At 43.3% G+C, this 15,473-nt stretch overlaps 1 protein-coding gene across 6 annotated transcripts in view; it reads left to right on the plus strand.

Annotated features, from left to right (window-relative positions):
- The window catches only part of MAST2 (microtubule associated serine/threonine kinase 2), a 368,160-nt gene that overhangs the window by 270,711 nt on the left and 81,976 nt on the right, over positions 1-15,473 (plus strand). For 4 of the 6 annotated variants that reach the window (XM_075067585.1, XM_075067581.1, XM_075067583.1 and 1 more), the window contains 3 exons: positions 1,242-1,317; positions 9,064-9,084; positions 11,764-11,842. In XM_075067585.1, the coding sequence (XP_074923686.1) occupies positions 1,242-1,317; positions 9,064-9,084; positions 11,764-11,842 (176 nt within the window). The remainder of the gene's footprint in view (positions 1-1,241; positions 1,318-9,063; positions 9,085-11,763; positions 11,843-15,473) is intronic. The other 2 variants (XM_075067582.1, XM_075067584.1) reach the window with 1 other exon arrangement.

Consider the following 15,473-nt stretch of genomic DNA (forward strand, 5'->3'; position numbering starts at 1 on the left):
TTCCACGTGGTTTAATAAGAAGCTGCACATCAAGTTTTCAGGCCAAATCTAAAATCAATTTCATATCCTCTCTGAATGCTATTAAGCAATGTTCACAGAGATTGCTGTTCATATGTTTTAAATCGTTACACTTCCTAATATTTCAGCTGATTTCCTAGATTTTTCAACTTTCCTACACTCTTGGTCCAACTGTTAATAAGAATTCTCTACTAAACTAAAAGTTCTTGGCAACAAATCTTTTTCAGAGATCAAAGTCTCTTCAAAAAGTTAATTTTAATGGATGTGCATTAATTAAACCTAAAAATTAAAAGAAAATTAGCATACGTCTCATATGAGTAAGACGAATGGACTATCCTCTAATAATCCAATGCAAGGTGCCCAAGAGGGAATGAACAGAAGAGGTCATCATCAAGTGAACCATCTCCTGTTGCCCATTCCCAACTTCTGGCAAACAGAGTCTAGGGACACCATCCCTGCCCATCCTGGCTAATAGCCATTGATGGACCTATCCTCCATGATTTTATCTAGTTCTTTTGAAAGTTTGTTCTATAGTTTTTGTACAGCTATTTTGGTTAGATATGTGATTTTTTTTTTTTTTAACCTAAGTAGTTGTGGAACCCCTAGTGTAGATGTTGTTTATTACTGGCATAAGGGCACCATAAGTTGATATAGCTTATTTCCCTTACCATATAAGCACCTTTATACTAGAACAACTGTTCCACACTAGAGAGTTGTACCACTTTATTTAAACTGGTATATGCTTGATGTTGCTGGCATTGTAAGTTTCATTGTTTAGGTCAGCATCAATCCTGCTTTGCATCACCCTCAGCCAAGACAAAGAAGGTTCATGTTCCTTGTTAATATAGGAGAACTGCTTGTAGAAGCACATATAAAGAGAAGAATCTTTGATATCCATTATATCACCATGCCCATCAAAGTAGTACTCTCATTCCTTGGCTACTGTTGAAGCCCAGCCACCATGCTTTGAGCATTGGCCTGCTAAACCCAGGGCTGTGAGTTCAGTTCTTGAGGGGGCCATTTGGGGATTGGTCCTGCTTTGAGCAGGGAGTTGGACTAGATGATCTCTTGAGGTCCCTTCCAACCCTAATAATCTATGATTCTATAGGTGTTAATCAAAACTGTTCATGTAGCATGCCAACTCATTCATCAAATACTATGAAAAGAAAGTTATTTGTTGTGAATGTAACACAAATGTAAATGTTCCCCACTTTCTCAAACAGGCAGCAGTCCTTTGGACAGTCCCAGGAATTTCTCTCCCAATGCACCTGCTCATTTTTCCTTTGTTCCTGCCCGTAGGTAAGTTAGCACATTTTGTTTCTTATGACTGGCATGTGAAAGCAACCTGAGTGTACTGCATATTTTCTACTTCAGAAAGTAGTTTCCATTTAGAAGTTTTTAGGTTCTGTTTCATATTCAGGTTAGAGTGTGATTTTAGAGTCTAGAAATGTTTTCTGCATTCCTGTTTTCTCTCTACAGGTACTGATTGTCACTCCATCATTATTATTATTATTATTTATTGGTTTTTGTTTAGATTGCAGTTGCACATGTTGGGTGCTACTGCCAGGTGCTTTCCAAACATGGGAGATGATTCAGAGTCTCTGCATGAGGCACATGCAGTTTAAAAAAGCCAGAGACAGAAGGATTGGAGAGCAAAGGATGGGATAAAACAAGGTGATAAGGGTGATGATAGACACACAGTTTATTAGTCACATTTCCATGGCACTCTTTCAGGTCCCACATCCTAATCAGTAGATGAAGTGTGTTTTAAGGGATCCTGAACATCTCCTTTTTAAAGAAACCTATTTGTTCATGAAGCCAATCAAATTCTACATATTTGTTCATCAATTCTTGATCTCTTTGCTACCTGTGACATTTGAATCTCTTTTTTTGATATAGCAGTTTAGAATGAAATACTCAGAATTTACCAACTACGTAAATTTCTGCACCATAAGACTGGTTGCAACCTGTCTTTTTCTGTGTCTGTTCCCAGTCTTTGATCATGACAGGGAAACAGCAGCCATTAGCAATATGGCTATAGAAAGGAGAAACAGTTAATAGGTTACATTTAGTATTAATTTAACATTTGCAAAAGGAAAGCGTAGTGTTTCACTAGCATAATACAGAGGGACTGAAATGTGGAGAGTGCAGTTGCCTTGTTGACAAGTTTAAGAAGGGTGTTCCTATGTGGTTGGTAGTGTGGGGAACCTCACATAACAGCTGCTAATCACATCATGTAACCTACTTTTGGAAGGAGCTCAGATTCCACAAAGAGAGAGAAGTTGGATAAGTAGCAAGGGGCAAATAAATGTTGGGCCTTGAAATCAAGGATAAGACTGAACCTAGTGTGGTATATGTGGGGGAGGGATTCTAAGGGGGTAGTAAGATCAGATTCATGTATGAGGAAGATGATCCTAGTGGCTGCATTTTGCTTGAACTGAAATAAACCATCTGAGTGTTGGTCAGAGAAGCGGAAGTTGTGGTAATCAAGATGGGATATGATGAGGGCCTAAACAGGACTTTCAGCTTGATAGATAGTTAGAAAGGTGAATCTTAGAAATGCTTTGGAAGAAGGAAGTGGCAGGATTTGGAAACAGTTGCGATATATGGGGCAGGGAGAGGGAGAAGTCAAAGATCGCCCTTGGGCTATGCTCCTGAGTGTCAGATAATTCGAAGAAAGCCTTTGCTAGTCAGTCACTTGAGTTGCTTCCCACCTCTGACACCTCTATATATTGCTGGCAGCAGACTTTATGCTGTTTATTGGGCATCACATAAGGATGAGTTATTGTTAGTCACAAATGTCATGGTTTCATATTAATTATCTGGATCCACACTTGTTATATAGGGGACGGGGAGAGGAGGAGACAGGCAGAAGGGAAGAGAGCAGGTTCAGTACAAATGGTTTAAATGCATTCCTATTTAAAAAGGGAGGTCAGATCCTGAGCAGGTGTAAATCAGTGTAGCTGCACTGAAGTCACTCAAATCGTGCCAGTTGACAGCAGCCTGGGATTGGGTTCCAGGACTGCAAGGAGGAAAGCTTTCGATAAAACTGGAGGCATAACTTCCTGCAGTTGTTGGCTGTTACAACAATTTTAACAATATTACTTTTAAAGCCCAGCCCTCTTCAAAACAGAAAGCAAATCTTGTAACAGTATAACCTCAGCGGAGCAGTGCATTGTATTTCATAGGCGGTTTTGTGATGACAGTGACAGGAAAATTTGAACCTGCCCCTAGCAAATACCATCAATGATTTTGCAAGACATTTGCTGCAATGTCTGCTTTTCTGTCTGAGCATTTATTGTTTAAACAGTGACCTGGAAATCAAGAATTGTGCAACAATTTGTGCTATAAAGCTCTAAGGCCACAACCTGTATACTGTGCTCTTTTAGGCAAAACAGTGCTTGTTCTCTAGCTTTTGCATTTCATTCAGTATAGAGAATGGAACTAGCCTGGACAATTTCACATTCTGTCCCATGTCACAGTACAATGGTGGTGGTGTTTTGTTATTTATTACAGTAAGGCCAAGAAACTCCAGCTGACATTGGGGCACAATTGGGTTAGGTGCTGTGCAGACCACATAGTTACAGTCCTTTCCCCCCAAAGAGCTTACAGTCTAAATAAACAAATCAGAAAAAGAACTGGAAGGAAAACAAAGGCACAGAGACACGAAGTGACTTGCACAAAGGAGGTCAGTTTCTGAGCCAGGAGTAGAACTGAGGTCTCTTGATTCCCTATACACTAGACAGCACTTCTGAGTAGATACACCAGACCTGCAGAAAAAATGCAGAAATTGGGCTTGTTTTTGGATTAATTGGCTCATGAGTTGCTTGTTGGCTAGTTTTTGGCTTGTAGCTTGTTGCTTCTTTTTTTTAATCAATCCTGGCAAGCAGAGGCAAGGGAGGGGAGAGTGTCAGGGGTGCACAGCGGGCCCACCACAGTCCCAGACTGTATGCCAGGAGGAATCTAGTCACATAGAGTGTTGGGGTTCTTAAGAATTGGCTTGTTCTGGCCTTGTTTTGAGATGGGATTAGCTTGATTTTTGGCTTATTGTGAAAGTCGGGGTGCTTATTTACTGCGTGAAAGTTGGAAACTGGTCTTCTAAGTTAGGGTTCCAAATGCAGGTGATGGTGGGTAATATTTAACTCCAAATAGCACAGTGTTTTCATAGAATTTTTTTAAGTGGCTTTTACAGAAATATTTCTATTAATGTTTCATTTTGTAAAACTATTTTTTTTTTTACAAAACTTATATGGGGGCATCAAGTGCCTGGCACCTTAGGTTTTTGCCTCAGGAGAAAGGTGCTGTGAAAAGAGTATAGAAATACAAGTGCTGCCATGTGGGGATCAAATTCCATCCCAGAAAAGGAGGGGTTGGAAGATGTGCAAAGAAAGCTCTTGAGAGCTGTAGGGAATGGGGGAGAAGAAGGGAAGTACATCACCTTTCTAGTAAACTCTGCCAGACAGAAGTTGTGAGGGAGCCTGCTTCCACAGGTAGCTGCATCAAGCATTCCTCTGGAGAGAGGATTACCATTACTTTTGGCTTTTAATGAAGGGAAGGGGAGGAAAAATGGGAGATTTGAGAGACTCAGGGGCCCCCTTTATCTATAACTTTACTAAAATACATTTTAATTTGGTCTAAGTTGTGTGTTGATGCTCAGTTTAAAATGTAAAATAGTTTCAAATTGTTTTTATTTGAACAAGGAACAAAAAAAAGGAAGAAGAAAATGACATCAATATTTAAAGTAGCCAAGATACCAGTAGCACTAAATCCTTAAAGTCTGGGTTTAGTTGTCCTGGCACGGCTGGTGCAGCTATATTTAGTGGATCGCTACACTGTGTTGCCAGGAGAATTTCTGTGCCTGAGGTCATTGGAAAGTACTATGCTTCCTTATCTTATCTGAGCAGAATTTTCCATCTCACAAACATTATGCCATCATAGTGTGGGCCCTAGAGATCATCCACGTCTGACTCCTTCCTCTCTCACAGGCCCTGCCATCAAATAGAAATGATTCTTCCTCTTTGAGAGCTTGCTCATGTTGAGTCCATTCTAGGTGTGTGCATGCCCATGTGCACGGACGTCGAAGATTTGTGCCTTAGCAGTGTCCGTAGGGTCAGCGGTGGCACCACACTGAGTGCCACACTTGTGTGTCGGTATATCAGGCGCCGCTGGCCCTACACTCTCTCAGTTCCTTCTTACCGCCTGTGGTGGTTAGTCGGAGCACCTTTCCTTGCATAGCAAGAGCTAGTGGTTTTTCACCTTTACTGACTTCAAGACTTAGGGCCTTGTAAATAGTTTGTTTATAGTACTTAGTGTTAAGTAGTTAGAGTTTTAGTGGGCACTTCGCCTCAGACGGAGCATGCCCTGGTCTCCCAGGTTTAAGTCCTGCGTGGACTGCCTGTAAGTAACCCTCATAGCAGCTACCTCAAGTGCTTGGGGGAATCACACGTGAGAGATAAGTGCCATATTTGTAAACACTTGCAGGCCTGTACACATAAAGAGCGGGATATTTGTTTACGGGGTCTCCTCATGGAGTCCGCCCTTCATCCGGCTTCTGTGCTGCCCCGCCAGGGCTCGCCGAGTACCTCAGCCTTGGTGCACAGTGTGCCCCTGGCACTGGGCTCCACCAGGTGCCATTCCTCTTTGCCAGTGTCCAAAGAGATAGTGAGGAAGCACGGCTTTCTGGCACCGGTCAAGAATGGCCATGGGTCATCGAGCAAGGTACTCACTTCGGGCTGCCTGGCCACTCCAGAGCCACGCGTTTGGGCCTCTCCGGTTGGGGCCCGTAGCCCCTTGAAATGTCCACCAGCGACTTCCAGGAGCAGCATGGGACCTAAAGTCCTGATGGCACCAATGCCCTCACAAGCTGCCCCAGCACCGAGAGCGCAAAGGCCTCCGCCCGCACTACTGCCACAGCACATGCCGCAGGAAGCAGCAAAGGCTCCCCACAAGGGCAAGCCAGCCCCTAAGACCACTCGGGGCAGTGGAGCACTGCCGATCCCTCGAGACAAAGCAATGATCTCCACCTCCATGCTGCAGATTGCTGGAGTTGCAACAGAGATCCTCTGGTGCTCACCCTCGGTCACCAGCACTGCAATCACGATCCCCACCGTCTCAACGCAGATCGCCTAGAGGGAGCCGCTAGTCTCCGTACTACTGGTGCCAATCGCCTTCCCGCTGGTCATCATCTTGGTGCAGGTCCTGGTCGCCTAACCTGTGGGAGCACTCTACGTCACGTCTCCTGTCCCCCCAGCACCGGTTCCCTCGCTCTGGGCACGAGTCGTGGACAGCGACAGTTAGCAGACAGACTCGGGTGTCCATGGCCTCACTGTGGTCACTGGAAGGGGATTCGTGTGGCGCAGAAGGCCTTTTAGCCCCTTGCCTAGACTCCACTGGCGCGAATGGGTAACCGAGGCCATGTAGACGTTGATGGTGCTGCCTTGGCAGTGACACGCAGTAGAGTACATGGGGAATGCTGGTCATGGCGATGTCCCCTTCACTCTGCTCATCGGCCGCCACATGGGAGCAACAGATGGCGGCTCCGACAGCACCAGGCTCGGTGCATGAGGCAGACTCGGAGGTCAAGGCAGAGAAGACTGCACCTTCCCCTAAGCCTCCCTCCCCCATGGGGGAAGATGCCCCTGGGCCTCCCTCAGTGCTGCAGTCCTCATTTTCATCCCCAGACAAGTTGGTTGTGGGACCTGGGTAGTCAGGGTGCCGGAGCACATCCTGTCATCCCTGTATTGGTGGTTGAACCCTGGATCGGTGTTGGAGAGAGTTCCCTTTGTGGCCTAGTCCTCGTCGCTGACCTGGTCTCAGGTGCTTCGGACCTGGGCTGGGAGAGCCCATCTGGGCAAGCTCAGCACTCAAGGCTGCTGGCCGCGTGGCGATCTGGCCCTTCATATCAATGTCAAGGAGCTAAAAGCAGTTCGCTTGGCCTGCCAGGTTTTCTTGCCCCACTTGAAGGGCAAGGTGGTGCAGGTCCTCATAGACAATACCGCCACGATGTATTACATTAACAGGCAAGGCAGAGGCAGGTCATCGGCCTTTGGGACTTCTGTATGCGGCATGTCATTCATCTGATAGCTGTGCACCTGCCCGGCACCAGGAGTGTGTTAGCAGATCACCTCAGAAGGACCTTTCTTGTCTTGCAGCAAGTGGTCGCTCCACCCGGAGACGGTCAGTGTGATCTTCCAAAAGTGAGCAACTCCCCAGGTGGACCGCTTCACGTTCTGACAGAACTAGAAATGCCACATGTTCTGTTCACTCAAAGGGATGTGGGGAAGGGATAGCTCAGTGGTTTGAGCATTGGCCTGCTAAACCCAGGGTTGTGAGTTCAATCCTTGAGGAGGCCATTTAGGGTCTGGGGCAAAAATCTCTCTGGGACTTGGTTCTGCTTTGAGCAGGTGGTTGGACTAGATGACCTCCTGAAGTCCCTTGCACCCCTGATATTCTGTGATTCTTTGATGGACAGGGGTTCCATGTCAGATGCTTTCTTGCTCCTGTGGTTGGGGGCCCTGATGTATGCTTTCCTGCCAGTACTGTTGATCCACAGGGTCCTCATGAAGATAAAACAGGACAGAGTGAAGGTTATTCTGATACCTCCTGAGTGGCCTCAGCAGCACTGGTTTGGCACACTGCTGGACCTTTCGGTAGCCGCCCAGCTTCAGCTATCTCTCTGGCCACACCTGCTGCACCCGAACCTGGCAACATTGCACTTGACAGCATGGCTGCTGAATGCAGAAGAGCGGGAATGCTCAGTCCGGGTTCAGCCGGTCTTGTTGGGTAGGAGAAAGCCCTCCACCAGAGCAACTTACCTGGCCAAGTGGAAAAGGTTCACGTGCTGGGCTTCAGAACAACTTATCCTGGCTGAGCAGGCCTCGCTGAAGGTGATCCTGGATTATCTTCTGCACCTCAAGTTCGAGGGCTTGTCCCTGACATTGGTCACGGCCTGCATCCACTACTGCTATGAGTTGTCAAAAGTGCCTCCACCAGCAGTAGTCACGGCGCACTCAACTAGAGCACAAGTGTCATCAGCGGCTTTTCTGGCTCAGATGCTGATCCAAGAAATCTGTAGAGCTGCTACCTAGCTATCTGTTCCACAAGTTTACATCCCATTATGCACTTACCCAACAGACCTGGAACGATGCTGGTTTTGGCAGGGCAATGCTGCACGCTGCAAGACAGTGAACTCCAAGCCCATCTCCATTGACACTGCTTGTGAGTCACCTAGAATGGAATCGACATGATCAAGCACTTGAAGAAGAAAAAACGGTTACCTACCTTTCGTAACTGTTGTTCTTCAAGATGTGCTGCTTCTGTCCATTACGTTACCCACCTTCCTGCCCCTATGTCAGAGTTGCTGGCAAGAAGGAACTGAGAAGGCCTAGGACTGCCAGCGCCTGATATACTGATGCATGAGTGCAGCACTCAAGGGGGCGCCGCTCCCAACCCTACAGATACCACTAAGGCAAAAATCTCCAATGACTGCACACATGGGCACGCGCATACCTAGAATGGAATGGACATAGGCAGCACATCTCGAAGAACAACAGTTACTAAAAGGTAGGTTTTTGTGCCTATGTTCTTCCCTCTGCGTTTGACCTATTCTCTTCAGAGATTATCCTTTTTGTGCAGTATTTATGACTCCTCTTCCCACAGTACAGAACTGTAACCAGTTGATCCTTCAGCATTATGGAAAATATTGCAGTTCTGGTTGAGAAAGCAGCATGCTAGTTTTAAGGGCAATAGGTTCGCCACTAAATCTTGTAGGACGGCCCTCATTTTAAGTAGCGGTTAATCAAAAATCTGACAGTAGGCAGTTGACAAGCATTCAGTGAGTATTTTTCAAACCCACAGAGTCAGTATATTCAGAATTCTCCCAAGATGAAGGACATATCTACTTCTGTCCATGCAATATTGTGTGACATTCAGTAAAAGTGACTGTAATGATCAATAGTCAAATTTTGTTACTGGTTTTCCAAAAATCACATTCATGATTTTTATTTTTCCCTTCCTTATTATCATTGCACAATTTCTTCAATTCAGCCATGGACACAGAGCAGACAGGTAAAGGGTATATCAGATATATGTTGCTGCTGTGTGTATGTAATGCTTTTGCATGATTGTATTATGATATGTGACTAATGAGTATGTGTGCTGTAATAACCCCATTTAGGCATTCAGCATTTACTTTGGGAATAAAAATTTTGAGTCTTTGTATAGCAACTTATAATTAACAGGGATCCCTCCAGGAAAAAATGCTTTGCTCACACAACACTTCGTCATGGTGAAGTTGTTCTAGTCTACATTGCATGATGTTAACACAGCTGCCACAAACACGCTTGCTTTAAAATTACTTTTTAGTAGGTTATGTGTGGCCAAACTTGTTTGTTTTGTCAATGTTTCATTGTCCCAGCAGGGATAATTCCAAAATGAAATAAATGACCTAAAATTTTCTTTTGTTCCCAGCATCCCTTCCTAAATTAGTACTGCATCACTTTTTATATCTTTTCCTCTTATTTTACACATTGATGTAATTTTGAAACATTTTTGCTAATTGAGGAAGTAATTTTCTTTGAAAGTCTTGCTGTCTGTTTCTTGAATATTTGAAAAAGAAATTTTGCTAGTCGCATACTAATACTCTTTGTTGGCAAGATACACAGCTGGTCTTCATTACACTGATTGATTAACACACTTCTCAATGTTGCACCAGTTTTTGTGGAAATGTCACCAAGAACTGAGACTTGCCATCTTGGGATAGTTTAAGTGGAGCTAAGGGGAATGGGAGATAGCTTTTACATCTTCGCAATCAAAATATGAAAATCTTTTGAAGAGGAAAATGGGCCTAATCTTCTATCATTTTGCATCTGTTCAATAATATCTGTGCTTTCTAAAATCTCTCGTCTAATATGTCTTATGTGGCCCTCATTGCCATAGTGTTTGAGCCTCTCTCAATCTTTCATGGATTTTATCCCCTCAACGCTCTTGTGAAATAAGAAAGCAGGATTGTCCCCATTTTATATATGAAGGAATTGAGGCACATGGTAAGTTAAGTGACTTGCCTAATGTCACATGGAAAGTCTGTCTGAACCAGAAACTAAACACAGGTCTCCTAAGTCCCGTCCAGTCACCAGTCTGCTACCTGATCATGTAGCCCAATAATTGACATTGTCTGTTTACACTTGCTTTTATGGAGGTAAGAAAGGAATTTTATGTAGTGTACAGGAGATTTTCAAGTTTTCAGGAATATAACAAGAAGTTTCTGCAATATGTGGGGAGGATTCTCTTGGTATCTTGCCAGAAACACCCCATGTCTAAATGGGGTTTTAACTAAGGCATGCATTAATAGGAATTGGTTATAAAGCTTAAACTTCTATGATTTTGTGCATGAAGCATGAACCTTTTTTTTTTTTTTATTTTTTTAAAAATAAATATATTTATTCCCCTCTCTGGTGCTCAAATAGTTTTCTTACCACAAGGAGAGGAACATGTCAGTATAAGAAGGCTGTGGTTCAGGAAAACATCCTTATTCAGGAAAAAACTAAAGCATGTGCTTAACTTCAAGTACATGCTTTAAGAACCTTCCTGAACCAGGGGGCCTGTGTGGGTGGATAATGGAGAGATGGCATTCACTCCGTAGCAAAGGTTAATTAAGTTTCCATTATAAACCCAAGTTTGGTCCTCCACTAATAAAAAAAAAAAAAAAAAAAAAAAAATCCTGTTATATACCCATGTACTGTATATAAATTGCACCAAAAAAACAAGAGTCTTCTCTAAATTGTATTAAAAGCTCTTAATTGTTGAATTCGCTCTCATCTTATGTGAACAGGTATTGATAATTTGCCTCTGTTTTGGGATAAATGATACTTGTACCAGAAATCTTAATACATGGTGGTAGTTCTGTTGATGTGGAGTACAGGACAGGATGGAAACCATTATCCTCAATCCCAGAGTGGATTGTGAATGGGATAGAATGCTTTGGGGTTTAACAAGAGACAGAGACACTTACTAGATTTAGCTAATGAATACAATTTTCTCCCTCCCTAAGGTTTTTTGGGGGAAATTGATGTATCTTTTAGAAGCAATTACATATTTCACGTTTTACAGGTTTGGTGTTAAAATTACACCAAGCTTTCTGCGGTATTTCTAGTATGCATCAGTGGGTTTTTTGGTTTGTCACATTTTTTTCTTCAGCAGCTGTGTGCACAACACTCTTTCCAATAGTGAGGAGACATTTCCATAGGTTACAAATACAAGAAAGCAAATTACTACTAATATTGTAAATAGTAGTGAGGAAAGTGATCTTTAGAGAATGAAAAGTTAGTGTTATGTTATGTAATATAATATAATATAATTTGCTATTAGGAGGGCAAAGGAGCTGCAGCAGCAGTGATCCCAAGGTGTTACTCTAAGGAATCAGCTGCTGTGACTGTCTCTTTTAATGAAATTTGGAAGTATAAAATAGATTTGTCTGATCCCAATAATAACCACTTAAAAACAAAGGGTAAAACTTTCAAAAGTGCCTAAGTCATTTAGGGGCTTAAGTCTCATTGACGTTCAATGAGATTTAAGCTCCTTACTCACACAGATGCATTTTGAAAATTTTACCCAAAGTGATTTCTAGGACCACTGGATTCTCTGGAAAATGCAATCAAAGTGTAAGATTGGTGATCTATTTTAGACCTTCCCCAAAACATTGTCCACATTGTATCTATCAAAAAAATTTCTCATGCATCTTTTCCTCAGAACGGATGGGCGCCGCTGGTCCCTGGCCTCTCTTCCTTCATCTGGATATGGAACAAACACTCCCAGTTCAACAGTTTCAGTAAGTGGCAAAGACTTTTTCAGTTTTAACTCTGTGTGTTTAAATACATCCTAACCCATCAACTTTTAAATCCTTGCTAGATGTTCAGTATTTTTTCATTGTTTTGTCAACCTTTTATTTAATATGCTATTTGCTTTAAAAATTATTTTAATTATCAGTTGTGCTGCTTTTTCTCCATTTCCCATCTCTTCCCATCTACTCTTTGCCTTCAGTATTCGTGCCAGTCCCACTGCCACTTCTCCATTGCACAGCTGAGGGGAACATTGCTTCGGTAGTGTCAGCACTTGGAGATGGAATGCTTAATCATTAGCAAACTCTCAGCTACTTTTAAACCAGATCTGAAATTCTTGTCCACTTTTGAACTTTAGTCACCAGTGGGTAGAAGAGCTCTCTACTGACATGCTGTTTGGGAGGAAAGGTGATAATATACACCCGTTATTCAACTTGATAATAGTTTGATTCTCTGAATGCAGCTGTACCTTCATTATATATTTTCCTTATACACGTGACTGAAAGAGTCTAGACTTTTACAATTTACCTGACTACAATATCACCAGAAGCCTAATGTGCCATTATCAGAAATTGAAAGAGATCTTAATGTTTTTCCTTAATGTTGCAGTCTGACATTTCACATTGTGAATCATACTCTTCATTGTTTATCAACAGTAAATTATATTTGAAATTACACAAAAAATTCAATTAAAAGAACGTTATTAATGTTGCAAAATCAAGCACTCAAAAGTTAGGAGATGCCAGAATAAAATTTGCCCATGTAAACTTAATTTGTCCGTCTTATATGTATGCATTACGATAGACTTTAATTACATGATCACGTTCTGTTTTTTTCCATAGCACCTCTGCCCTATTCATTGCAAAGGATGAACTGTGCTCATTTAATGAGCAGTTACTCAGTGTTTTGTTTTATCTTCATTAAGCAAAATGTGGCCTGAGGCCTTATTTACTGCTTACTATTCAAATCCTGCTCTGAAGACGGAATTGTTAATTTTCTCATGGGCTTTTCTATGGCACTCATCACAATAGTATCTGAGTGCTTCCCAAACATTAATTAATTAATTTTCATAACACTTCTGTAAGCAAGAGGGTATTCTTATCTGCATTTTTCAGATGGGGAACAGACACAGAGGGAGATTAAGGTAGAAAATGCCTTAATCTTCACTAATCCCCTTCACACAACACAAGAACCGGGCTCATCCAATGAAGTTAATAGGCAGGAAGTTTCCGACAAACAAAAGGAGGTACTTCAACACATAACACACAGGTAACCTGTGGGACTTGTTGCCTTGGGATATTGTGAAGACCAGAAATATAACTGGGTTCAAAAAGAAATTAGATAAGTTCATGGAGCATAGGTCCCTCAGTGACTGTTAGCTAACATGGTCGGGCGCAACCCCATGCACCAGGTAACCCTAAACCTCTAACTGCCAGAAACTGTGCTGCAGGGGATGGATCGCTCGAAATTGCCCTGTTCTCTCTGAAGCATCTGGCACCGACCACTATCAGAATCAGGATGCTAGGCTCGATGGGCCATTGGTCTGACCCAGCATGGCTGCTGCTACGTTCTTAATTATGGGAGCCCAATTTGAGATGAGTAGGACCTGATTTTTTCAGAGTGCTTAGCATTTTATATATTCAAAAACCAACTCCCACTGATGTTATTTGCAGCTGTGAATTTTTTGCACGTCTGCAAATCAGACTCCAGGGTCTCAAGTCAGGCACCCAGAAAATGAAGTACACATAATTAGTGACCATCTGTGAAAAGTTTGATTTAAGCGACTTGCTGGCATCACCCAGGAACTCTGTAGCAGAAAGAGACAGAATTCAGTTATCCAGTGCAGCATTTAACTGTTTTAACCACATAGCATCCTTTCTCTTACTGTAATCCATCCCCCTCATTCACCTTCCAATTTCTGCAACAAATGAAGCAGAGGTCCTGCAGACAACAGCCCCTTTTACTGCATAACCTTGAGTCATCACCAAAGCAGGTCCATCCTGTGAACCAAATGAGACAGGGGTCTTGTGGAAAGAGAACGTATGATCATGTAATGAAAGACTGTATCATAATGCGTATGCACAAGGTAACATTAGTACCTTGATTCAGGTATTTCCTTGCTCTGGAGTGCTTATCTTTGTAACCTTGATAATGATACTTTAACATAGTTTTTTATGTGTAATTTCTGAAGTTTAAAAAAAAAAAAAAAGAAAACCAAAAAATCAAATTATATGGCATGGTTTCACATTGTCAACCCATGGGTCATCAGGAGAGTTGGAAACTTCAGATCCACCACACTGATTTTCTACTTGAGGTAAGGAACTAACTGATCACACTAGTAGGTTATCATCCTTTATGTAGACCATCATTAGAGGGGAGGATGAGACACAAGCTTTTCCAGTGAGTTTCACAAATATTTGATGACTGCAGAGCAGTGGTGAGGCTCAGGAATCTTGGCTTCCGTTCCAGGCTCTGCCCCATCTCCTGCAACTTGTGCCATTCCCATTATCCTCACCTACCAAATCCCAGTCTCTCTTCCTTAGGCTTCTAATCCCAGTCCAAGTCTCTGCCTTTGGGCTCACTCTCTGCTATCCCAACCACTCTGTCTCTTCCCATCCCCATACCCAGTCCCAGTCTCCCCACCTAGCCAATCCCAATTCGCCCATCCCACCCCAAGTCTTTGTCCCTGGCCTCCTTGACCATCCTGTCCCAGTTGTCCCCCCCTAACTCCTCATCCAATCCTTCTCTTCCCTCCTCCTCCATTGTTTCCAGTCTCTCTCTCTGGGCCCTTCATCCAGCCTCATTTCCCCGCCCACACATCCCATCCCCAGCTCCTCATCATAGTCTCCTCCTCTTGGATTCTCATTCCCAGTCTCCCACAATTCCCACTCACAGTTTCTCCCTATCCCCCAACTCCAGTCCTAGTCTCACGAGATTCCTTTTCTCATTCTACTCCTTTCTCTCCCGTGTTGTCTGGCTTTTCTCCCTTCTGCATTCAAAATCTGACAGCTTCATTCTTCATGCTATCTGGGCAGCAGGGGTGGGGCCTGGCTCCTTGCTCTTAGTTCCAGTGCCCAACCCCATCCCAGCTCGGAGCAGCCATTATTAAGAAAATCTGGCTTTGGCTCTGTAACGCTGGGCTGGAGCATGTTCCGTTGTTCTGAGAAAATGGTGTGTACAGCATCCAGTCTCAGGTAGGAGTCGGGAAGGGAAGGAGCACAGTATGAAATGTGATTGTTCAAAGGTTTATAACTTGGCCAAATTTGTGGCAGATTTTCACAGGCCCAGCAAAAAGCACATGGCTGATGCAAAGGCGCTCCCTGCCAAATTTCAAGTCCTTGTTCTGAAGCATGAGGGCACTAGAGCTGTTCAAAGGAAAGGCCTGAGGAATCTTTTAACATGGGCAAAAGCCTTGGGAGGGAGGTGGGCTTCAGAGCCTGAGCTCCAACCCAAACCGCAGTTTGAAAGCACTGTCTACATAACCATGTTTGGAACATTAGCACGAGCCCCACTACTCCAAGTCTGTCAAGCAGGGCTGGGAAGCTCACTCCCATGAGCTGTGTAAACGTATCCTAAGAGTTCAAGTGGCTTGAAAGTATACAGTGAGTTAGTGGCACAGGT

The sequence above is a fragment of the Chelonoidis abingdonii genome, chromosome 7 (genome assembly GCF_003597395.2).
Source record: "Chelonoidis abingdonii isolate Lonesome George chromosome 7, CheloAbing_2.0, whole genome shotgun sequence".
Taxonomy (NCBI): domain Eukaryota; kingdom Metazoa; phylum Chordata; order Testudines; family Testudinidae; genus Chelonoidis; species Chelonoidis abingdonii.